General features: G+C 37.4%; 1 protein-coding gene across 2 annotated transcripts in view; it reads right to left on the reverse strand.

Annotated features, from left to right (window-relative positions):
- Window positions 1-384: 384 nt before the first annotated feature.
- The window catches only part of CNIH3 (cornichon family AMPA receptor auxiliary protein 3), a gene marked incomplete at both ends in the record, with an annotated part of 42,573 nt that continues 16,113 nt past the window's right edge, over window positions 385-26,844 (reverse strand). The window contains 5 exons of one of the 2 annotated variants that reach the window (XM_080615623.1): window positions 385-412; window positions 2,363-2,506; window positions 5,037-5,149; window positions 20,652-20,699; window positions 23,518-23,586. In XM_080615623.1, the coding sequence (XP_080471749.1) occupies window positions 385-412; window positions 2,363-2,506; window positions 5,037-5,149; window positions 20,652-20,699; window positions 23,518-23,586 (402 nt within the window). The remainder of the gene's footprint in view (window positions 413-2,362; window positions 2,507-5,036; window positions 5,150-20,651; window positions 20,700-23,517; window positions 23,587-26,844) is intronic. The other variant, XM_080615624.1, reaches the window with a different exon arrangement.

A 26,844-nucleotide genomic window follows, 5' to 3' on the forward strand; every position in this document is an offset into this window, starting at 1 on the left:
AAAAAAAAATCCTTGTTCCCTGGAAGACAGTAGGAACTATAGCTTATAATGAAGCCACTAAACCAAGCAGCATTATTCCTGGAGAGGTGAATAGCTGTGTAACTTAGCCCAACTTGTTGCAGGTTTTGTTTTGCTTGTTTTGAAAGTCATTTACTGCAACACATTGAGAAACAGGAGATAAAACACAGTTAACTCAGCCATTCTCCCATGGTACTCTGCTTCTTCTTGCTGGTTCTGTCTTTCATGTATTCTATGTACTTCCTGGGTTCAATGTTTTCCTCTCTTTGCTTTTTTTTGTTTGTTTTTAATCATGCATCACTTGGCTCACTCATTCTTGCACCTCCAAGCCTTTGTTGTTTTCAGTCTTTAATGATGATCTTGTAGTTAAGAGCTCACCAAAGTGTAGATCATGCTGAAAATAAAAGAAAGACACAATATGAAAGTATCCTTTTGAAGCATACAGAGCACTTTGATTTTTCTCACCCTTTACTGGCTGTTTCTCAGGTCTGACTGTAATGGCCTGTGCTTTCCTTTGCATTCTAGCTCTCTAAAGCATCTTAATTGTGGTGTATTCAAGATGGGTATCAAAAAGCACTCAAGAAATAACAAATTCATTATCGACATCCTACTGAACTACAAGCTGTGTTTGAGCTTATTAAAACAGAGTCTGATGTCTGAATTTGAACAGTGAAGAAACAAACCCATTTTGCTTTCCAACGTTTGATCTTTAAAACTTCAACCATCAACTCACGGCAGGGAATGCAAGCTTTTCCACAAAACTGCATTATTTTGTTTCCTCTGGAAAAAAAATCCATGCAGTAGAAAAAACATAAAACGCATACCCAGCTGGAGTAAATCCATATATATCAAATGCAACTCTGAAAAGCAAAGACACCACAGTACATTGCCATGGCTCCATTTTACTGCAATTCTAATTCTGACAATACCCAGGAAAGCACAGCAGAATTGAATATAATTAATACTATTTTATTTAGCACCAGGCAGTGGATTTTGGACTATGGTCACATTTTAGAATTAAAGAAGCAGCACTCAGAGGAAGCTACACAACAGTAGAATCCCAGCAGAAATGCCAGACCACAATGCATAGCTGACTTTGCAGAGTCTTTTAGCCAACACAAAAATGTGGGGTTAAAAATGCTTCTCTCTTCAGCTGTGCCTTGCCTCCTTGCAAGCACTATCAACAGAGTTTGTCCAGCATAACTGCCACACTTTCCACTCTTAGCCCTGTGAAGAGGACTAAGGCAAAGGTGCTCAGCCTAAACCCTCAAAGCTACTGGATGCTAAAGTCCTCAGATTTTCATGCCCCATCCATCTTAATGTGAGTTAAGCATACTAACTTCCGTGAGTCTGGGTCCTTCTGCTTTCTTTCTCTCATGTATGCAGACAGGCACTTATACATGCACATGTGGACAGAAAACTTTGTTCTCAATAGTACTTAAAAAAACCAGAACAGATACCGGGCCAATAATCAAAGGAAAAATAACATTTATCTTCTTCCACTAGCATACAAATGTGCCTTACAGAGGGATTGCTGCATGCAAGACTGGCTTGAAGAGGCAGCCTGTGCAAATGCATTATGGAAGAAGGAGCAGAACAAAGGCATCGTAAAAACACCACCTCCATTCAACGTTAACTTCTGTTTCGAATATTTCCACGGTGTAATTAGAGGGGAGGCTAAAAGCACAGGGATTCTGAAAAGGACTTACCTTAAATATGATCCTCACATATTCTTGCACTGAGCATTTGTGACTGTGCACTAAGGACATCTGACAGCAGAAAGGGTCAGGGAGACAACACCCAACTGGACTGTGTATCTTCAAGAATGTACTTAAATGAGGAATTTGGACAAGACACATGCTTACCCTATCACGAAAGGGAGCCTGCAGGAATGACTACAGTCATGGTGCACCCCACTTTCCTACCCACCATCTACCTATGTATTAACCTATTATATTGAGCATCACTACATCAGCAGACATAGTATTTTTCTTAGGATTCTCCTGAATCATAAGAACACTATCATTTTTATTTGATTTAATGCCATTGTCATAACATTTGCCATTTCACCCATCCTAAAAGGCTATGCAGAGGAGCAAAAATTTTTCCCTTGGGTTGGCCCTGGGGCCTGGCTCAGGCCTTAGATAAACATTTAGTATTCTGTACTGAGATGTCAGCAGATATAAGCACATGTGTAAGTGGGCATGTTTCCCTGAATCCAGATCAGAAGCAAGTTTTGTAAGATTAAGGAAACAGGGCAATTGGCTCCAGTCATTCTTAAACACAATTTCACATGTCAAATGAAAAGCAGCTACTATTTCTTTAGTGAAATGACCAGACTTACCAGTACAGATAGTAGAAGAAGGAAAGGAGATAGAAAGCTAGCTTACACCAGGCCTCTTTTTGACAGTAACTCAAGGTATCTGCATTCATGACTGCAGGTGGATCATATGCTAGCTCTGAACTATCTGCTGGGCAACGAAAATACCTGAAAGAACAGAAGACATCTGAAACTACTATAATATTCTGTATTAAATGCATGCAAATATACACCCTCCTTATCACCATCCCAAATGACAATCATCTTCCATGATATAGGAGGAATTCTCCTCTTCTTCAAGCCTCTATCCCCAGATGTTGTTAAAATCAGGACACTAGTCTAAGTAGACCATTCTTACAGAACCAACCAATTCATGAATCTGGACTTTCTGTATTCTATTAATTCTTTAGATTGAAACATTCCCCCTTCCTATACAGTTATTTCTGGCTTACTCACTAATAACTTACATGCTGTGAGTGATAATATGTGGCAGCTTGTGATCACAGCATGGAAAGAGGATTACGGGGCTTTAACTGCACCTATACAACTGATTTCAGACATGATGAAAGGTGAGCATCTCAACCAACTGATAGGTAAGTTCCTTCAAGTCTGAAAAGGAAACAAGTCAATATGGAGTAATGCAAGAGCTGGCTGACTAATGTTTTCCACATGTAGGGCTACTTAAAAATTTATTATCCAAATAATTTTCATTGGAAAATGTTTTTCTTCTTAATAGGAATTATTTCTAATTATTCTCAGCAATGACTGGATGTTTGAGAAAATCCTCACAGAAGAACTTTTTTGGCAAAGGAGCTTTTGTCTCTGCTACTTTGCAGTAAAAAGCAAAAATGAACCAAAAAAGAAGCCCTCAAAGTTACTGAATTGCTTTAAGATCAGCATTAAGTCAGACGTAATATTGTTACTGCTATTGCTTTGAAATAATAAATACTGAAGATTACTGGGATTGCTTACAGGTAAAGACAAACACATAGATAGAAAGATCTAAAACCCCCAAACAAGTGACTAGCATCAAATTTTGAAAGTAAATGTTCTCATAATAACTTTGTCTTCCTCCCAATATTAATCATATCCACTTACAATCTTTAGTAACATTACAAATTCTTTTACAGAGACCAACACTGGAACCTTGCTTTATTATCTTAACTGAGATCAAGATATTATACAGTATCTTCCCATGTGTTTGTTTTTTTTTTTCAGAAGATTACACAATGAACCCAAACCTGGAATATTATATAGACAAACTATTACAGCAAAGCATATGGAGAATCATGGAAAAAAAAGACAAGCGCAAGTTCCCTCCGAAGGTTGATACATTATATAGAACCTGACCGTTCTCACCTTGAAGGTAAAATACAATTTAATTTGTTTTTAAAAGCTTTCTAAACCAGTATTATTGTCACACTTTAGTTGTTAATCCTTAATAAAACAGCACCATAAAATATGATTATTTTTATTGCACCGAAGCAATACAGAGAAAAGTACTTCTAGCTCCACTTAATTTAGCTTTCTGAGAACAGTACTGGCACTTTAACTTCCGAATAATATACTTTATCATATGGCTTTGTGCTAAGATTTTGCAGAAAACAGTGTAAAAAAGCTACTACTATTTAGTTCCTGGTTGAGATAATGGTTTTGCCTTCTTTACGGAACTCTTCAAGCTACTTTGCAAGTGGAGATATTTGCTTCAATATGTATCTTTGTAACACAAAGAGAACTTGACAGACAAAAGTAATCCGTGCTTCTACAAACACTGCAGAAATGAAAAACTAGTGAAGTCTCCAAACTGACAACCACAAAAACTAGTATCTTTTGGTTATCTGCAGAGGCAACAGAAGGCAGATCCTCCACTAGAATGCAGAGGAAGATGCAGCAGCAGCTGCAATGCCGGTCCAGAAAACATCAAAGCTGCTCAATAGCAGGTGTTACGTGATCAACTCTGAAAGCTCTTCAGTGAATATAAACACATAGCAGAGATCCAGAGTGGAAACACTCCCCACTTTTTCATGTGGGCAGGGTGAAGACAACAGCTCTTCAACTACGGCAATCCCTAGTGCAACAGTGTGGAAGAGATTTCCTTGCAGAACAGATACTTTTTACTGTACAGAAAGAAACAACTTATTTTATACTGAAAAAAAAAACCAAAAGAAAGCATAAAGCTGCCAAAGAAGATGAGAAGCAAAATTCTGTCAATCTGCCAGTCTCTATTTCACAACTTCAATTGAAAGGTTTCCTTGCTAGAGATGAATGAATAGATCCAAGATCTTTCAGATATGAACTGCTTTCTGTGCTCGGTACTTCAGTTCAGAAGTAAATACTTCCTATCTGCGAAGTACTTAGAGCCTCACCAAGTTTCAGTTTTAGATTCCAGCCTATTTAATTTCCAAGTTTTCATTCAGCTGTGGCAAGTGCATTCTGACACACTTTGCAATATTCACCTAAGTTAGTAACTAAACCCCACATTTATATTGTTATGTGTTTTCTGTACCCATAGTAAGCATTCATGAAAAATATTTACTTTTTCTATGTGAACATTTCAGCTGCTCATAGGCAAAAATTTCTAGGTAAAAGATATTCAGCCATACTCCTATCACTGCATGTCATAGTTCATACAACCTGCATGTGTGATGAGCTGGCAAATAAGGCTAACAAGAAGACAGCATATAAAAGATGGGCTTACCTCCAGAAGTGATAAAAAAGCAAAGGAACATTTAACCCCAGTGTAAGCCACTCCTGAGCGCACAAAAACATTATGCAGAAAAGACTATGGATAGAGTACTCCGGCAACACCAGCTAAAAAGAAAGTAACAGAAATAACAGCTGTTAGTAAAACACCTCTTTTAATCAATTAAGCAGTTTTCCAGAAAACAAACCATCTCTGCAAGTCGCCTGTCTGTCCCTAGACATGCCTCAGTTGACAGACAGCTTTGCTATGAGCAATAAGCACAAGATGCAGTACCAGGTTCTAAACATGACTGTACTCCACGGGCTGCTACCACTTACAGAGGCATTGTGAGAATAAAGCAATGTCTGTAAAAGACTTCTTACGGAACTAAGTTTCATTACTGAAATATTCTGAAAGGAAATAATAAAGTCATTACTGAAGCTTCACTTCTACACTGGAGCAGCATCCTTAGAAAAATGAAAGGCTGCTTCTATCACTTTAATATGTTATATACACCCTAAAGAGATAAAACCCATTACTAAGTCAGCATTGCAAGCTAAAACCTACTAAAACAGGAATCTCACTTCCTTAGTAAATCCATGGCTCCCCACAGTACTTGTTTCAGACCCAGGATGATTCTATTAAAAGAGAAAGTGAGTAGGCAGTTGGCAGAAGCAGAAATTTATGTGCTGTTGATTCAGAGTAGTTATTTCTAAAGGCATTTTGCCTTTTTTTTTCCCCCCCCCACTGCTTTCCTATTTCTTAGCTGTCTTTCTTCTCTTGTTTTATTCCAATGCCTTTTCTCAAAAACCTCTATTTCTTTTCTTCCAGCAGTATATATTTCTCAAAGCTGGACAATCCCATACACAGTTCATCTGCATCCCTTGCTGCATCTTGAAGCCACATCAATCAAAGTTAAATTATTAAATTAAATTAAATTAAATTAAATTAAATTAAAATTAAAGATGCTTTTTTTACAAAAAGCATCTGAGTGGCTTCTTGGACGTGCCTTCATTTTCATCTGGCAAGTAACTAAAGTGAGCCCTATTTTTTAAAACAATGTAAAACCTACTGTATGGCTACCCCTAATGCCTACCTACTCCCATACAGCTGTGCTGCAATGAGTTCCATCTTCTTGGTACTATGGGTCCACCTCACACAGAATATATTTTTTCACTTTCATTTAACTTTACTACTTGAAGTATTTAACACATTTGGGTATCTCTATGTCTACACCTTCAACTCAAACATTCTCAAAAGCTTATCTTATGTGGATGACAAATCGTAATACAATTACATAGTTCAGATTCCAGATGGTAGTTATTTATCACTGCTGGATTTAATTTTTTCTTTCATTTTTAGAACGTGATTTACAACATGACTATAACCTTTCCCCAAAGAATGATTCATCTTCATCACAAACTGCAGACAACAAAGATCTTCACGATGTACATCTACCCATTAAACATCACAACACTTAAAAGCGTGTTACATTAATTATCACATATTTGATTTCTGATTCCAACACAATCCACAAAGTTAGCAGGAACACAAGCCTGGTGCCTGATCGGTAGGCTGACTGGTAATAACAGGGAAGGAAACCCATGGTGAAAATTTATGCAGAGCTTAAAAACCAAACCAAACCAAAAGATCTGCTGTGAAGCTAGAAAGGAAACAAAGAACAAAGGAAGCCATGGACTCTCAGAAACAGACTCACTTCCCACAGTTTCTGGTATAAATTAAATCTACCTATGCTTTGACAGAACAATAAATGAGTCACTTATGTCTCGTCACCCTTTTCTTTGAGGGATATTTTCCTGTGGATGTAAACAAAGAAAGGATAAGTGCTGATCACAATTTCTGAGGGGAACTTGTGCAAAGTTGCAAAGGAAGCCTGGCCTTCAAAGCCAATTACTGTTTATACTCAGGTGACTTACCTAAGCAACCAAATCTAAAAGGAGGAGAGAGAATTTAAAATGTGAACTGTAGAACAGTACTAACAGCAAGGATTGTAAAGAAAATTAAACCAAACAACTAAATAACTGAAAAATAATGCTGCCTCAGTTCTTGGCTGTAAGATTCATCTAGCAGTTTAACACAATGTCCTTTCAACAATGGAAACTTGATCAACTTTTAACACACAGGATTTGGTTCCTGGAGAGAAGGAAGCTGGCTCAGAAACAAGCAACAGTCAGTCCTTGCTGTTCCCACTGAGGTAGTCAACAGCAATAGTGATTTCTGAGATACAGATAGCTATGCAGTAGGAATTCAACTAAAGTCTTTAATTCACTCCTGGAAGAGCATACAAAGATGTCAGATGGTAAACATATTCAGCTATAACCAGTATACTTTCATTCTGAACCAGGAACACTCTGATTCAGATAACAACCTCTGCTTTCTGACACAGTTCAAGATGAAGCCTTGAGATGGTTAGAGAACATGGCATTGGAGGAAAAGCAGCATAGTTCTTAAGGGCTGCAACTTGGTCACTTTGAGTCCCAAGCTAATGAGTGGCATTACAAATTTATCACCAGAAACTCTGCTGGCTGACATCTACCTGCAGAAAAAATACAGGAAAGCCTGAAAAGGAAGTCAGCTTCTAGACCAAAAGACTGCTAATCAGAAGCACCTCTTGCTATAAGCAAGGGAAAGAAACTACTATATATTTCTAAGTTTTGCTTTGATACGTACAGTTAAATAAATACCCATATCAGTAAATATTCAAAATCCTTATTCATAATCCATCAATAGCATTTAAAATGTAAAATCTTAGGCAGATAACATGCTCGTATCATTGCCATCTCCCTTTAAATACTCAAGACATCCTCAGACAAAGCAGTACACACACACATGCCTGTGTAGACAGATTCTTCCTCCCTAATTCCAAAGAAAATAAAGTAAGCTTTGCTGTGCATAGGCATCAAGGTTCGGCTGAAGTACAGCATGGAAAAAGAAGCACTGAAGATAAGCACCTGTCAGCAGTTTCTTTACATTTATAGGAATACAAAGACCTCTGTAGATTGCAACTGCAGGCGGCCATCTCTTGGGAAGCTCAGTCCTAAATCATTTTATTCAGCTTCCTATTTCCTAAATATATTGTGTTGGTCTTATAGAAAAGGTAATTCCATCTTTTTCTGACAGTACTTTTCCTCCTTATTCTGTTTATTACAGATGGATACATCCTTCTCAAATATAATTTTGCTTTTATAGAACATCTGTATCATTTTTACATGGACTGACTCTTACACTTTGGCCAATGAAAAGGGCACATAACTCACAGAAACCAAAACTGGGAAGATATTATAGCAGGAATAGTAATCTCCCTTCACCAGTGCTATTAAATTCTCATGCTTAGAAAACTGATCTACAAGTGAATCAAATGGTTTTCCCAGTTACTGTTAAGCCACTGCAAAGTCAAGATCTCTAGCAATTTGCTTAGTGTGCTACTCGAGTGCAACACAGTAATTCTCACAGAATTGCTGATTTTCCCCCAAAAGACTCTGAGTCTCCATCATTCTCTATCTCTGCATGTCAGCCTCCATACTGTAACCACAGATTCAGCATCATACCCAGAAATTGCCAGCCATTAGACACTCTACCCTTGCCAGGGTTTCTGAGAGTTTTCATTACGCTGTTAGAGGCTGAGACAACTTCCCATCTCAATGCCTGCCTTCTCCTCCCACAGATGGCAGGAAGAAAAGCTGTAGAGAAATAGAGGTTGATTCCCCTTCACTAAGAGCTCAGGTGATACCCAAGTCAAAACCAAGTCACCTTGCAAACACATGAGCCCTTTTCCATCCACCTAAAAGCAACAAGAAACTGAAAACACCACGCATGCATGGATTCAGTCCAGGGCCCAAAGTTAGTCCTGACCTAAGGGCATGCTGCTTTATTGCATTGGTTAATGCTACTGCATCTTCATCCATTAACGGATGGCTGCGGCATGTCACTATGATTCTCACTTTGCTGCTTTTCCACCATATCCCTCGCTAAAGCTGACATGTAGAATTGGTCCTCATTGGCAGAAGGGAAAGAGAGGATGGAAATGACCTCAACGTTTTCAAAACTCAATGGTTACTTTAACTACACTTTAAAGACCATCCTAATAGAGCCTGCCAGAGCTAACTTAGGTCACTAGGGAGTATCAGCTGCTGAATTAAAGATATTGTGAGACCAAAGGGAGACATTTAATGACTCTGAAATTCTCCTAATTGAACAATATAGACCACAAAAGTCAGAGGAGTAGTCCAAAAAAGTGAAAGAAAGCAAAAATACACAGAAAAATAGCAATAGCATGTGCATTACCCCAGAGTGTGCATACATGTATAATATACCTACACTGAAACAACTCACATCTGTTTGCTCCTGGTGTTGCACAAGCTAAAGAAGTAGGTGTGCAATTTAAATAGACCATACATCTTAACATTTGCAACAGTTTTAAACATACTGCTGCATTGCCCAAACACATGAAAGACATTAAATTTACTGTTGAAATACAGGAACGCTTCCCACTTACGTTTCTTGTGTATCTTTCTAATCTACTTTAAATTATTTGAATTACTTGACTTCCAAAACTTCTCAGAGGCTGCCCTAGAGCCCAATACAAAGCTGTCACAGTAAATACATTAAGGTTTTCAGTCCAAATTTTCAAGTTCAGTTTCTTTAAATTCTCCTGTCAAAATCCACACTTGCTCATGTCTCTGCATGGTCTGTTCTCTAGTCACTTATAGCAATCACTCAGAAATTCAGTTGTGTAGATGAAATTGTTATAACACAAACCTCTACCCAAAGCATTTTAAGTAATCCAAAACCATGTTATTCAAACCTTTATAAGTATTTAGCAGTTTGCTATGTATATGTATGCAACTAGCTGAAAGTAAATGTCTGGAAATGGATTCCAGATCATCAAAAGAAAAACCCACAGCTGGACCACTCAAAGTTCACATAAACAGCTCTACATTTTATCTAGGGAAGAGTAATGACAAGACTCTTCGTCAGATGTATGCAAGACTCAATGTTACAGACCAAATCCATAGCAAAAAATAAAAGAAAGGATATAATATATATGTTTTCCAACCTGGACAACAACAAAGCAAAGCAGCACAAAGCCAATGCTTTGTAAAGGTAATTTCATTATTCTAATACACCACTAGAATTTCTTTAAACAGTATTAAATGGATGTGAACATAAGTCACTTCACAGCACAGATACCAGACAATGAAATAAAACAGAGAACCTAATTATTATTCCCACAAAGCACCCCATATCCACCTGTAACACAGAACCAGATCTAATATTAAAATACAGTATTTCTGGGTGCTTTTGCTATCTCAGCTACTAAACACAACTATATTTAGGCCTATTGTTCCATTTCTCATTGTCTCATTTTTGTCTTCCGCAACATGGGGATAAATATATTCAGAATCTATAGATTCCACTGGAGCCAGTTTATGGCTAGAATATTTAAGCTTTGTCATAAGACAAGTAGTAACTTCAACAAGAGTCAGAGGAAGATCAGGTCTTTATAGGACACTCATCAAGAGTATCTATAAATATTTCTGTACTGCAGAGCCTACTGGAGGTGGTAAGAGCCAACAGGTAAAGAGGTTATGAAACTTAAAAAAGGCTTCTCCATTATAAGACCTGTAGGGCACCAGCACAATTCGGAAGGTGCCTTGTCCTTGGAAGGCACGTCATTAAGACAGATGTGCTCTGATCTCACAGGTGTTCCTCTTCTGCAAACTGTTCTTTTCCACTCAGCAGGGACCAGGAGAGAGTTTCACAACCTTTTTTTTTTTTTTTAATGTTAATTCAGAACCAGTAACAGAACTTGGGTTAGCAACTCTGGACTGAGAACTTCTCTAATTTTCACAGCACTGACAGGAAACAGGGTAACAAATGCTTTCTTATCCTACCCCAACTAGCGTGTTTCAAACACAACCAGCCAGGACGCCCTGCAGCTGGGTTATTCCAAGAGCTCACGCTGTCTTTGTCTGCTCATCCAAAACTGGTGAGAATGACAATTAGTACTACAGCAGTTCATTAGGATGTAGGAATCCAGCCCCTCATTTCACAGGCAGGTCTATGAATGCAGAAATCTCAGTAATCATAAAAAGAAGTTCAGCCATCTGCACAACACAGGAAGGGCCCTCAGGCCTTTTCCTGAGGGTCTGCGTAAGATTGACAGCTTCATAAATGCTGAAAACTAAGTGTTCACTGAAGTGCTGTTTCCATATCTGGCATGTAAAGACTGTTAGTCTGAGGAATCAGATTTGGTGTAGTGCAGACACAGTAAAGACAACCCCTGCCCTGCTATTCTAACAGCTTTTTTGAAAACATCAGCACCTAAATGCAAGGTAGGACATTTAACTCTCAGCAGAAACAATTTTCATCCATTTAACAGGTATGATGCAAAATCATTGTACTCTATTTTTAGGTATTATATGGCTTTTTGTAACTGCATAGTGGTTTTATAGGGTTTGTTCCTGACTTAAATACACAATGAACATTCTGCCAAATACAACACTGACATTTGATTTAACCCCTGTTTCTTTATTTTTATTAAAACGTAAATATTTACTTTGTTGCATACCAAGTTAGAACAAATATAGTGCATTAGCAAGTCAAATTTTGCCAATATCTTCAACACAGCTCTGAGGAACGGATGCATAAATTACATTACCCAAAGCAGCTGAGAAGTACACTGCTCTCAGGAGTACATTCCAGGCAACAGTTACTCATGTACATTTTTGCTGCATCTTCAGGCTTATTCTGCTGTTACTTGTGATATTCTAATACTGTAAGGACATATGTTTACATATCCTCTGGAACAGTACTGGAAGAAGCTGAATTGTAAAGCAAGAGGTCATCTATTACAGGGTGATACTCTGTTTGCCACTTTAACTATTGAATAAATATTTAAGAGATGAGATTAACAGCAAAATACAGTTGGTTAACCTGAAATAGTTTTATACATAAATTATTTTCATGAGTAATAGTATTACGAATAACCATATGTATCTCCATTCAAAGGATATTTCAATTGCCACCAGACAGTGCACTGGCAAATATTACTTCCTCCCTGGAGTAAAAGGCAGGTAAGGACCAAACTATGGCTGAGTCTTGAGTGTGAACTCCTCACTTTTGCAATAGCTTTGTAACATTTCCCCTTATGAGCCACCCCTGCTTTGAACACTTGTGCAGGCACAGCAGGATATAACTTTTCATTCTCCTTAGGTAAGCACACAGACATTCTCAGGTAATGACTGCTAAAAATACCAGTTGTTATGTTCTAACTTTTGAAAAGTGCTGAATTCGGGAACTTGTAAATTTGACTAAAAATAGTGCTGGCACAATGCACATCATAAAAGGAATGTCAGTAGTGAATGGATTGCTTGCCAGAAATATTCTATTTTCCCTAAATCCTAAAGTCCTATCTTGAGTACTTTCTTCCCAGATATGATACTCTATACAAGGAAAGGACAAAAGGGATTATGTTGGTTATTTTTATTGCAATAGTAGTACTTTTCCAGTAAATATGAACTCAATATATTCACAGTAAAATAATGAGTGTGAAGAAGAGATGTACTACTTCCAGTGAAGCAACATTTATGGGATTATTTGGGCAGAAACTGCAAATACTGCTGGCTCTTTGGTCCCAGTTCCACTGTCGGTTCTGCAAAACAGCTACTGTGCCAAGTTCTACTCTTTGTGATGAAATTAAAACTATGTGGGTACCCAAGAGACTAACTGAATAGGGCACACCCCCATTTTATCCCATTCCACACTTCATAGATAATAAATGCAACAAAAGAGTAGGCAGAAAAGACAGGAAAGGAAAGAGAAGCTTTTAGACACTCTGTACTGAGTTTCCTATCAGAGCACAAAAAAAGGGAAAATGTAGCTCGGCAACAATGGTACGGAAAGCCTATGTTTTGTCCATACTGCAAATTAATTGCAAGATTCGGGGAAAATTATCACATCCCTCATGCTTCCTGATGCAAACAAAACCTCTACATAGTGTGATTCACTACTAGTTTAACTCCATCCTCTTTCAGGCAGAAAACAATTAAACCAACACAGAGCTACTAAAAATATATTATATTTCAGTTAAAAATACTTGTTTTTCTTGCATCCTAACTTCCCCATCAAGCTACATTCTTCTTTCTTTCACTTGTGCAACATACAGACAGCCCTGCTGTTTACATGAACAGCATATTTACTGTTCTTGTATCTCATTCCTCTTTGACTAACATGAGATGCTGTTCCAAAATTGTCTAAAAACCCCTCATCCATACGTCAGGATTTCTATAAACTAAAATTGTGTGTTACTACATTTTTAGCTAACTTCAGATTTTATCCTTGGAGTGTAAAGTTCTCATTTCTAACATGAAAATACCTTGTCAGAGACACTGTGAAGGGCAGAAGAAAGTTGGCTTTGTCATCTAATAGCTTTTTAGCAATTTTCAAGTAAGTACCGAAATACACATCTACCAATTTGATGTTTCTCACACATGCATTGAGAGTCTAAGGTACTTTAAAAAGGCCTAATCACTTCAAGCAAAAGAGAACTTCAAACAAAAGAGAACTTAAAAGAATTTAGTTTTCTGAGAGATACTGTAATTACAGTCCAAGATCAGTTCAAGTCCTGACAGAATGCATGCAGCACGGCAAACTTATATTCTACAAAACATGCAATCCCGCAGAATGCTTTAGAAGCAGCAATATCCTTTATTCCAATGCCTGGATGCGAACTCTAGACTTTCTTCTGAGACAGCTTAGGAGCTAATTATGTGTGCATATGTGTATCAGGGAGGTGTAGCTCATACTCATTATTAATGTTGACAAAGGTCTATTTCATCTTATTGTCTGTGGTTATTAGGATTTCTGTAGAGCAAGCATCACAAGACTCTAAGCATACCACACAAGATAATTTTACTCCCAACAGTCATCAATCGGACTATAGTAGTTTAAGTCTCTCTCCAGAGTGGGCTGGATTTGAACAGCTGCTGTAGAGATTTAAGACTACATGCAAGTATTCAGAGCCCTCAAAAAACAAACGCATTTTTGGCTTCAATTAAAAAGAAAAAATTCAAATTATGCTTGCTAACAAGAAAGTTCGCAACATAACTAACAAGAAAACTCTCTGGAAACAAGATGTAAACATGTAAAACAGCTGTACAACTTTTCCTTTCCTGCTGCATATATGTCTTATGAGTGTATACAAATACACTTCATATTATTACCATGTGGGCTTTGTAGCACCTCACACAATAAGGCTTTATCCTTTATCTGAGTCTGGAAGCACTGCTTAACACAAACACTAATGAAAACGTAACAGAAAAAGAAGACAGAAGAATATCCACCTAAAGAAAACAAAAGCAGATTTACTCCTGTATTATGCTTTTCTTCCAGAAAGAAAACTAACAGAACAGCCTGAAACCACTTTTTTGAATTTACTGCAAAGTTTTAAATGATAATGTTAATTTAGAATATCTGTGGTCCAAATAACAGATTGTATGTTTAAACGTGTTCAAAAAGGATTTCTGAACAAATGTCTCATATTAATATTATCAGGCCAATTAATAGAAAGTTCAGATCTTGATAAAACTATCAATGTGATCAGATCAAAACGGACCCCAGCTTCATGAAAATATGTACAAGTCACCTTCCTTTATAACACAGTCCTCAGCCAGTAATGGCTAAAAACAAACGGAAGAAAATTATTTTCCAGGACTAAAGCATTACTAGAGCAAGTGAAGTGCTATGAAGACATGTGCTGAATTGTCTGATCAACAAGTTCTGAGTTTCACTGAGAATTTCTACACAAATTCAGTCATATTTGGCCCTAACCACCACAATGTACTACACAGTTTTTAGATAAATGTCTAAGTTATAACAAATTCAAAATCATATCTAAGTCCAGGTCTATACCACATGGGTTTATGCTAGAATATCAACACGTTCCTCATCTCAGAACAATAAGCAGAGATTGCTCCAACCTATCAATGTCAAAGAGAGACTGAGCATGCCCACAGAGGGCTATCACAGTCACTTTTGCTGTTATGTGATCTTAGAGATGAATGATAAGCATGAATACCAAACTTGAAGTCAAACCCTTCCTAAATCTAGGGATGTTCAGAAAGCTTTTCCATATAAACCAACTCTATTGCACAGAGTCCCAGGGAGATACTGAATAATTACCTGGGTACCTGCCATATGTTTTCTACACACAATTCTATCCTCATTCTTCGGCAGTTATCCACATTGTCTCTTCATTAGGTTTTATGCCCCAGTCACTCAGTAGGAAGGTTCTCCTGACAGTTTTCCTGCTGCCCAGATGATTAGTCAAAACTCAGCAGTTTCATTGTATTGAAGAGGTATGAAAAGAGAGAGCATTTAGATACATCAAGAACTACAACCTGTACTGAGAAACCAGTAACAATGATGAACTCTTTGGTCTCTAATGAGAGTGGACAAAGTTCATGTGCTCCATCACTGTAACTGTCCACTGTTAACGGGAAAAACATCACACAGTGCTATTTTTCATCCCCTTTGTGATCTTTGTTACAGCAGCAGTTTATCAGAACTCTGGAAACATCAGCCTCTTTGTCGTGCAAAGCAGAATACCGTGGCTATTACCAGAGTCAAAAAAATACCTTATGACTGGACTAAAAATTCTGTTTTCTTCTCAGATGACACAAGATACACACCACTTAAAAAAAATCACTGTGATTATACATCACATTTGCTAAATTTGCTTATATAACACTACATTAAGTGTTTTAATGAACCATGCTATAGGCTTACAGGAGTACTCTGCTAAAGACCATCAACCTGCAGACTGGCTAAAAGAATGTCTCGTATCTATAAATCCCTAATTCCATGATGAAGCAACCAACCAACATACCCAGAAACACACACTTAAAATCTATCACATTCTCAAGCTTCCCAGTGACTGTGAGGCAGAACAATGGAAGGAGCAATCGCTGTAATAACCAGCAAACTCATAAAGAAGAATAGAATATGATGAGTCAATTGAGATCATCTAGACACCTGACACTCTGCAAAGAGGTATGTTTGCTGTACCTGCTACATGCAGAGAACGGCAGGAGGTACGAGTAGGTGAAGGTCTGGAACCTAACAAGGTCCAAGTACAGAAATTATTTCATACAGCAATTGCCCTAGTGCACACTGCTTAATCTCTTCCATCCTAAATCTGCAGGAAAAAAACCGTATCAGCTGAATAAGCATAAACAAGGACAGACAGGGCTACTTTTTAAAAATGCAGATTTCCCACTATATATATCTACATGTAAAATAGAAGAACCACCATACTCAGAAAATACTGTTTTCATCCACTATTAAGGAAAAGCTCAAAAGCTAACTTGCTCCCTGTTAGCTGAGCCAATGAGCTTCACTGAACATATCACGGGTATTTTTCAAGCTCTGGGTATGTGCATTCAACACTGATAAACAGGCATGACACAGACACAGGATCAAGCCTTACCTTCTCCCTTAGAACGTTCCATCTACAGCTGAACCTGTGGTGTTAACCGACAACCCTTTAAGCTTCTGATTACTCGTGCCTCTGAATTACTTTCATATATGTAAGTAATTTTGATTTTTTTTTTACAGAACATTTGAATATGGAAACACACCGAAACTCAGACATTCTGGTGTCTGGAATTATGTATTATGTTCACTAGGGTTTTACATTTTATTTACAGGATCGCAGTTTAAATGAAATGCCTTCTATAACTGCACTCTTTTTGGTTACTTACCAAAACCTATAAAGAGAATAAAACACAACCATAGTGTGTGTTAGGGTATATACTATAGAATAGACATTTTAAAAACCAGACTTTATTTCTGCAGAGTAGTAAAACCCACAATAGAATCTGGTAAACCCCAGAACTATCGAATATAGAGTAATTTTTCACCACTACTACCAGAGATCCAGCTCCGCTGTAAACACAATGACAGAAGTACTAGAACAGACCAAGCACTGGCAACCCCCAACCTCCTACCTAAAACATTATCACTTGTTTCAAAAAAGATGAGGTGAGGAGGTTTTGTTGTGTGTTAAGCAGCCTAGCACCATCTACTATTGCTGTTGCTACTGCTAGTACTGGAGTACTGAAGTGACTATGTTTGGTTGTTCAAGAGCTATCCCTGAAGGGTTTTTTGTCTATGTATTTGTATTTCTCAAGACAGTTCAAGTTCATCTAGAGCATCCTTGCTATTAATGCCACCTTGCCTGTGGTTAGATTTCTTGCTGCATTTGCTCTCTTCCAATCATCCCTTCAGGACTCGCAAAAAAAAAAACCCAACAAACTAAAAAAACCCAAATAAAATCAAGATAAAAGGACTGAGCACTGGCACAATATTTCCTTACACTTGCAGTTTTACAAATTTTATGCCTATCTTAACTAGGCTCCATTATAGTAGGAAACCAAGTAGAAGCCTATCTTATCTACTTAATTTCCTCCCAGGTAACTTCCAGATCTGCATTTCACAAATCACTCACACTTCAGCTTTATGGGGTTTAAAAACAAGTATTTGCTGATAATTTGAGAAAGGTCACATATTGTTCAGCAGTGTTTGGCAGGAGCACACTGAAGTCTGAAATATGTTCGCTGAGCAAGAAATAAGTTCGATCAACTCTTCTCCTTAGTAAGCATTTATCAAAGTAATTATGAAAATGACAACGCATAACGTAAGCACAACTTAATTTAAATTTCCTCAAAGGTAAAGTAATAATATTACAGTGGCTGACTAATGAAATAGATGGTGTTTTAACCTAGGACATTCCTAACTGTCTTTAGTGCTAAAGTAGTTATATCCAACAGGAATCAATCAGGTAGTAGATGTCTTGAAATACAACTGCAATTCTGTAATATTGCTGTCATCATTAACTGAATGTATTTTAATAACTGCATCAAAATATATGATGACAAAAATCACATTAGAGCTGTATGGCACACCTCACCTACTCCACTCCTCAGCAGGGCTAATCAGCCCAAGAAGCCTGTACTGCTGTATACTGCACTGCTTCCAGTAGCTCAAGACAGCTCATTCACACCTAGTTGGTGTACCTCTGCACAGCATCGTAGTGTCACATAACCATATTCCGAGAAATAATGGCAATTTAGCAAAAAAAGATAGCACAGACTCCACAGCATTTACCCATACCAGTGTATGCCCTATGTGAATCATGTAACACTTCTATGATACTTGTCCACACAATGGAATATTCAACAGTTTACAGCACACACACAAACACAAATCTATACTATAAATCTCCCATACACACCACTGAATAAAATGAGATACCTGCATCCTTAGAGAACCTCACTTTGTGCTGGCTTCAGTAAATAAGTCCTTCTTCTCAGATACTTCAAGGATAGAAGAGATTTGACCATGGCTATACAAAGTTCATAGTTTCTTTATATATAATCCATCATTCTCCAGTAATCAGAAAGTTTAGGCTTTCTCCAATAACCAGGAAGTTTAGACTGACTAATTCTGCAGAACCATAAAAACATGGACCCATGTGTACGTACATGTACACATGCCAGCACCACATATATGTGCTTCACATGATTCCTACTTTTTTTAATCACATATAAACATTTCCCTCACACCAAGTGTTAGAATATGCCTGGCAGCAGAACAAGTACATACTCTCTTTTATTTTTGGAAATGTAAATAAGTTATGTAAGATCTGGTGACATATCACATACCTGGTCACAGTTTGTTATTAATCTTCTCCAAGTATTTTGGAGATAAAACCAAAAATCCATCCTTAAGAAATACTCTGCCCACTGGCAAAGATTTCTATGACATAGGAATGTCAGATTTCTATACATATTGCATGCCCATTTAATAATTCCCAAGAACTCCTTCTAAAACCAGCATATAATGAAACTAAGCATATTTTTATAGCCCACCTATAGCTTCCTTAAAAAGCAGATTCACAGCAGAACTTCAGCATTAAATTCTAATGTCATAAATAGTAGGATGTAAAAAGCCTTTTAAAGGAATTTTGTCTTCAAGACATAGGAAAACAGATATGTTGCTGTTTCATAGAAACAGACCTAAAGCCACACAATGTTATAATGAGGGATATATTTAGTGCTTGCTGAAAGCATCATAACTGCTATTTTCTTGGATCTGTATAGCTGGCACTCAGTTCTCCACTGTTTTTCCAGCATTTTCCCCTTCAGCAAATCCTTTATACTACATACACTGGAGCTATTTTTAGTGATTGTCAGATTTGAAGACTACAAATCTCTGTAATTATTGCACCTTCCTCTTCTTGCATTTAATCTCTCAATTAAAACAAATGTGTCCCAGAAAAAAACTTTGAAGAGGCTGAATCAACAAACTGCTTAAGTGAACGAGAAGCAAGCCAATCCCTTACGAATACAGAGCCTATAATTAGCCAAAATGCTGTTCACAGTGAGGCTGAGGCTCAATAAAAATTAAACAGTGATGCAGGCAAGGCATTCCCATGGGGCTCACATTTATTAATACATTACCACTCACCAGTTGCTTTATGTCAAAGTAACTGGGACACTGCTTGAAGTTGGCTGGCTATTTGATAAAATAGAAAGCTATTGGTGATATTTTATTTTCATATCCCTATTGTCATAAACAGGCCTCTAACAGTCACATGCTCACAATGGTGCCAAACAGGAATGACTCCAGTTCTGACTGATCAGAGAAAGACACTTCCTAGATTCTGCATGCAGACACAGCCTTTGGAATCACTCCAAACCAATACAACCTAGCACTGGCTTTCCCAAAACCTCTAAGGATGAGGCAGGTCATCAGTTTCCTAAAACCACATCTGGATTTAGCTCTTAGCTTGATTAGGACGCAGTCAGCAGTCCACACTGCAGTGATGACCTTTTCAGGCAAAAATGCAAAATAATTTAGGTGGCTTCATTACTACTCTGCAGAAGGCAATTTACAGAAACATGAATATAGAGAATAAAATAGTTTGGAACTATGATTATTTCAACTTCAACAGGGGAGAGCCAGAATAATGAATGTTTATGGAAACCCTCTTTCAAGGTACAGATGAGTAACACATGATATAATCAATCCTACAATTTATAAGCTCCTTTAAATCCCTCAAAACTGAGGCACTCCTGTGTCAAAATAAATAGCGTATCAACTTTTCTAGTAAGCCAATTAAAGCCCTTAAACATTAAATATGTAGCTAATAAAATGCTTAGGTTATAAATAGTAACCCATTGTTAAATAAAAAGAAAAAAAAGGGGTATTTCTGAAACCTGTACTACAACAATCTCAATTGATAAGGCTATAAAAGCACCTCAAGCTGCAATTGCAAAATGATTCACTGCCTTCAAAAACCATGTTCCAAAATGAATGGGCTGATGTCCTGAAGTTTCAGTTCTTATCCAGAAATCCTCTATTATGTTAACCTCTCATAATTTGTCTTACTCTGTTCTTACAAGGTCACCTTGATTCCCACTTCTGCAGCAGAATCCAGCCTTTCGTCAATGGAGCGTGAGGATCAAAGAGAAAATGAATACATGTTGCTACTGGATGGCTTTAATTCTCATAAACTTCACAAATCCTAGGCCAGTTTATACTCACCTTTCGCAGGAGGAAGCAAATACGCTCAATATTTCTCAGCCGCTCTCTCTGTCAAAAAAGTGCAAGAAAAGGAGGAGATTCTCTTGTGTTCTCAATTACAATGGGTCAAGATCATAATTAATGGCTGCAGGGAAGCAATTACTCTGAAACATTAGCATTTGCTTCTCACCTACTGCTTCCAAGCCAAATGATCTAAAATTTCAAAGTCATTTTTAAATCTGTTACTGGGTGTAACAATATAAACTGAGGATTCAAGTCCATGTTAGCCTTGAGCCAGAGGCTGTAAGTTCTTTTTAAGTCAATATTTTTGGCTCTATCCAGTGGTGCCAATCTATACCACAGAGACTTGTTCTTGCATTTTCACATACCCAACCTCAGGCTTCAAGATAATCCTGAATAGGAAAAACAAGCACCAAGGTAGTATGGCAGTCCTTCTTCTATCACTAAGCAGGTGTCTGAATTTAACCCATTAGTCAATAATAACTGAAATATCCTAGAAAGGCCACTTTAAACAACAGATGCATTCATAAAACTTGTAAGTCACTGTAATAAAGCACTGACTCAAAATGCTCTAAGCTTGAGTCACAGAAAGAAGCCAAAGGCAGGTTTTCCTTTAAATGGCTCAAAATGAGGAATTCACTAGTAAAATCAGATTTCATTCTGCATAACCCATCACTGGAGTTACTGTGAAAAATTCTACTGTTAGTTTTCTGAGGACAAAAACCCCATTCTGCCTTCTGCAGTGTAACCATCTGGTAATATTTTCATTTAGACATGGAAAAAGATATTCTGCACGATGACCTTTTTTAAGCAGGTAATGTAAAATACCATGTGAGAAAGCCAAGTCTCCCTAAGCTTTTTGCTTTACAAATGTTTTAAATTTGCTCTAAGTTGGAGTTTCATTTCTATTTTCCAAAGAAATGTCTCTTTTCCTTTCCTAACCCCAAGTTTAAGCCATTAAAAAAATAAAACCAGTATAATTTTGGAAAGACAACGAGACAGTGGCAGCTTGACAGGCACCAAATATTGTGCCTCTCTCTGATGTCTGTGATCTAAAAGAGACTAAGAAATTTGAGACTTATGGTTACAAACATGTGAACAGACTTGTGTGGATGTGCCTGTGAAGCTGCAGAAAACTTCTTGCGTTTAGTAGGAGGTAAGTGGAGAAGATAATTCTCTCACTTCCCTTTAGAAGATAGATGCCTAACTGCAGCTGGTCTTGGAGAAGTTGGAAGTTTGTCTTTGAACTGTAGGTAAGAGAGTGTGAATTAGGAAATCTGAATTAAATTCTCAATGCTGCCATTGTTTTTTGGCTGTAATTTCTCCATAATCAAGTCTTCTCTTGTCTAAAAGACTGTCACGAAAATGTTGTGGAAGGTACGTAAGTAAACAACAGACATACTTACAGTGCACAGAAGAAAACTACCCCACCAAATAAATGGAATATGGACATGAGCAACTATGCACAGGGAAAATGGAAAATACATCTTCGATAAAGTGTAAGAAATACCTGCTTAAAGTCTTTCTTTCATGTCAATATAAGTCATTAACATGTATACTGTGCAGAAGCAAGCAATCTGAGACTATTGCTTGAGTTATTACAGCAAGTTTCATAGAAGAGAGTCAAATATGTCAACTGATCACTGAACACTTTCCTGTGTTTACTGGAATCTCTACAATAAACTTTTTGATCACATCACTAATATGACTGAAACAGATTTATTATTTTTATTTTCTCCTGGAGACCCATTCTATTAATATTTTAAAACAAGAGAAAATTATCTCCAGGAAACATCTTACAAATTTTAGGAAGAGAACAAATTACTGGAGTTTGGTACATATAAATACCTTTTTCTTGTGTGCAGTTCTCAAGATGGGAAATAAAAAACAGATAAAGTGAATTCAAAACCAGATTACTTCCAATTTAGTCCTCTATACAATTTCTTCATATACTTTCTTTCTTCTGCTCTCATTCTTTGCTTGTTAGTGAACTGTAGACAAGTCTTTTAAATCGAAGATTTTGTAAATATCATGGTTAAAATCATCAACTGTCTAAGGAATACCACAAATCCTCTGCTGAGTTATGAAACAAGGTTAAATGGCAAAGTAGTAGCTACTGAATTTTGCTATCATTTGGAGTAAATTAAATAACTTGGTGCTCTGTAGAGATCAAATTCAGCACCTGTCGTAATCACTGTAATTCCCACTGAGATGACAGAGAGCTAAGTTCTGCTCTCAGTGCTGGTAGTACAGATTTTATGCACGTTTAACTGTAGTCAGCTAAAATCACTTCAGATTACAGCTTTAATTAACAGAGAAATTTTCATATGCTTAAATCTGGGCTGCATTTTGGTTCATTAGGCAAAACTGAGTTTATAGTCCCAAGGTGGTATTTAACCTTTTCCATAGCAGATGCAGCAGAAAGTGTTATTTACTCTTAAAGCAGAGAATTTAGAACCTGCTAAGGGACAGAGAGGTCTAGGAATGTGCTTCTTATCAAATTCCTTTAAGCTTTTGACCCATTGATACAGACAGTATGGGAAAAGGTGGTCATCCCATGCTTGAACAGAGAAAGCAAATGATTACAAAAAGGAAAAGTTGTGCCACAGAATGAAAAAAGAAGACACTAGTATCACATATATCCTTTAAATTTGAACTTTCAAATTACTTTCCTGCCTCTTTCAGCAAAAAGAAAGGCTATCAGCATAGAGAGTTGCCATCTGGCTTCCTAAGACTGGCCCAATCAATTAATTTTCCAAACTACACTTGACTTCACAACAAACTGTATGTGCATTTCCATTCATACTTTCACTGATAGCTCATTGCATCTCCCTTTCTTTAAACAACAGCCACTGGTTGTACTCACCGCATGGACTGGGTTGCACTGGTCTATTGGGTTTTTGAAGTCTGTCCGGAGTTCATCAAAGGCAATTATCTGAAAAACAATTTTTCAAGTATTATAATGAATGCTCAGTCAAACACTTCTTTTTCCTTTAGGGACTAGTTAGATGCATTGTATCCCTTCCTCTCTTTCCAGAAAACATACTGGAAACTAACTTCCCCAACAAGCTCCTTTCAGAACTAACTAGTTAAAACAAAACACAGGATACTCCTGCATATAACACACGGAATCTGTTACTATCACTGTAAAATCGTATCTGCAGCCTTTCCAGCATCATTGCTTTCCAGATTTCTTCCCTCATATCAACTAGAATTCTTTTCTCAAACTTTCAAATAAACTATCCTACAAATGAATACATCTCCAGACTTGATGGAAAACGTCATTAGCTGTCTAAAACAGAGAGATGGATCAGGTGTGCTATTCCAGGTTTAATACATAAACAACTCCTTTTCATTACTTGTTAAATGTACTTCAGATAGTAAATCTGAATTAGTATCAATTTAATTATTATTAAGCTGCTATTTGTTAAGAAGCAATCTCCTCAAAAGGTAAACCACTCCACAGGAAAACATCCTTCCTAAATCCTGCAGGTTTTAGAATCTGACTTCAGACCTCATTGATGGAGAGAAGTCCTTTGCTCATGTCCTTTAGTTTTCTCCACTGACTGATGGATTGAGACAAGCTGGTAATTGCTGTCTGCTTTTAAAGTACAGCAGATAAAAGTGTCCATAAAAATAATAATATTTGATAATGTTTTCTTGGAAGAAAACAGCTGTAATAACCCTCAGCATATTTCATTCAGAGATCTCAAAGCACAATCTTAATGTTATGTTTGTATTCTAGTAATACCTTTTCTTCTGCTTGCTCTACCCAAAGAATGAAAGCCCACTATGACAGGCACCACATAAAGAGATGTTAAAACTGTGATTCCTTCTTAGACAATTCACAACCAGTAAAGTATTTGTTCTCAGTACAAAAAAGAAAAGATGAAGTACAAGGTAGCAATCACGTAATTAACATACAAGCACAACAACTGCTCTATGACATGTTACAGCATGCCTTTTGCTTAGCTGTCCAAAAAATACCCAGCTGGGTATCAACACAGGCCTGCTGCATAAAGCATGCTCATTTTACAGATATGGAATGCAGGAGCACAAAGCCTATCCATGATTTATATAATAATCTGGTAAGAGGCTTGAGAATAAAACCTGGAGCTACAATCCGCAACTCTAAGCACCACTCGAATGCTGCATTCATTGCACTGAAGCATATTTAAAATCAAAAGTGTGGCATTTTACAAAAGCACTCTACAGAATTGAATTTATGCAACCATGGCAAGTCAAAGTGCCAGAATAGGCCACAAAGGGAACTATAAAATGTGATTATAAGTGAAGCACTTCTCCATATGGATGCACTATCTCTACAAGTTAGGAATCAGATCTGCAACAGATGCTTAGACTAAGATAAATCAGCAAATAACAGAAACTTTGAGGGGGTTGGAGTACAATTGTGAAGAGTAAGGTTCATGATACCTCTATTTAATACCTTTTGAACAGGCTTTCATACTCTCAAGCTGGGCCAGCTGTTGAGGGCAACATCCATTTGAGTCAGATGCACGTACTTCTGTTTGTACTTGGGCATCAAGATCAGCACTGAGAGCAAGGGAGAAGGATGGCCCTGTGACTTAGTTAAGAGAGCTGCCTCTGTTTCTAGCTTTGCCACTGATTTACTTACGGATCCTGTGCATCTCCCTTGAATTCTCTTCACCTAACTGCGCTGGTACTTACACATGTAGCTTTAAGACAGAAAACTGTTACGAGCTTTGAGAGATGACTACTTGTAATAATGTACAGTGGTACCAGCTTTTCCTTCTGTTGTGAATGTAGAGATGAGCTGAAATGTGCTGTGCTCTTCTTTTTGGTAGTCAGGAACAGCAACTAGGAGTTTGAGATAATAATGAAATGAGAGCCAATGCAATATCCAGCTTGTGAGGGAAGACTTGTCTGAGACAACAAGATGGGGAACTCAAATGTTGAAATCCAAAGATGGATCCCCTTCAACAAGTCCAGAAAAGCCTCTGAAGATTCACTGAACACTGACAGGATGATAACCCTGAAGCGTGTTTAGATGAAGAGATAGGTTTCTCTGAAAGACAAAATCATTAAGGCAGAGCTCTGTTGAGCTAGCCTGAACTATTGCAGCTAAGTCTTGAAGAAACCCTAAATGGCAGCTTTGGAAAGAGATTAGACTCAAACTACATATTTACATTTCCCAATTTTTCTGCTTTCTCTTTTTTTGCGAGCACTCCCAACTTAGTAGTCAAAACCCTACTCTAAATTTGCTGGCATGCAATTTATTTTATGCTATACTTGCATTATATTTAAGCACACTGAAATAAATCTGACAGTATTAAGCATATTATTTTCATGTAAATGTAAATACTATACCAGTAACTGTAAATACTGTAGTCTCATAGACAAACCTCTGGGGATGCCTGCAGATTATGACAATGCTAAGAGACATTCCCACTACACCTGCAAGAAACAGACTAATGTGTGCTACCAAGCACACATGACTGCAGGAAAGATTTTGATTAAAAGTTCCAGTGCCTCTCTGGAAGAAGTCTGACAGAAACAAATCCTCCTCAGTTTTAATATATTATTTCATAAAAGGTCCATAATAGTTTATGTTTTGTTAAATCTGCAGCAATAGAAATCGAGTGATGACATGAAGGTATCTATTTTCACTTATGAAAAAGTGCATTCCTATTTCTCAGTCACAGTGAAAAACTTTAAAGGGTAAAGTTAGGCAGGCTCACAACTAAAAGGAATGTAAAGAAATACACAAAGTGTGGGGGGGCATGTTTTATTGTGGGGTTTTTTTTTTTGCATTTTGTTTTGGTTTTTATTTTTTTAATCTCACAATGTTGAGTGTCCTCATTCTAAGGCTGCAATTGAGAAAGACGTAGCTTCTTAAGATTGGCAGTTGCTGACAACACAATACATAACTGTGCAACAAATTATACTGTATTACTGAAAATCAGGCTGGGTTGTGCTGCAGTGTGGTTTACATCATTAATTAGGAAGCATCTTCCACTTTCAATTACAACCAGCCTTCTGCAGCAGTTAATGGCCTAGGGCTGGCCAGAGTTGTCATTTTTCCCTCACAAAAACCAAAAAACTACTTGCCTCCATCGAGTATTTCATAGTGCTTTCATAGGAGGTACAGTGTTCTGGCCATACTCTGGAGAAACAATCTTCTGCCTGTTTCCATTTCAGTTGGATGCAGTAT

This window comes from Psittacula echo (genome assembly GCF_963264785.1).
Source record: "Psittacula echo genome assembly, chromosome: 4".
Classification (NCBI taxonomy): domain Eukaryota; kingdom Metazoa; phylum Chordata; class Aves; order Psittaciformes; family Psittacidae; genus Psittacula; species Psittacula echo.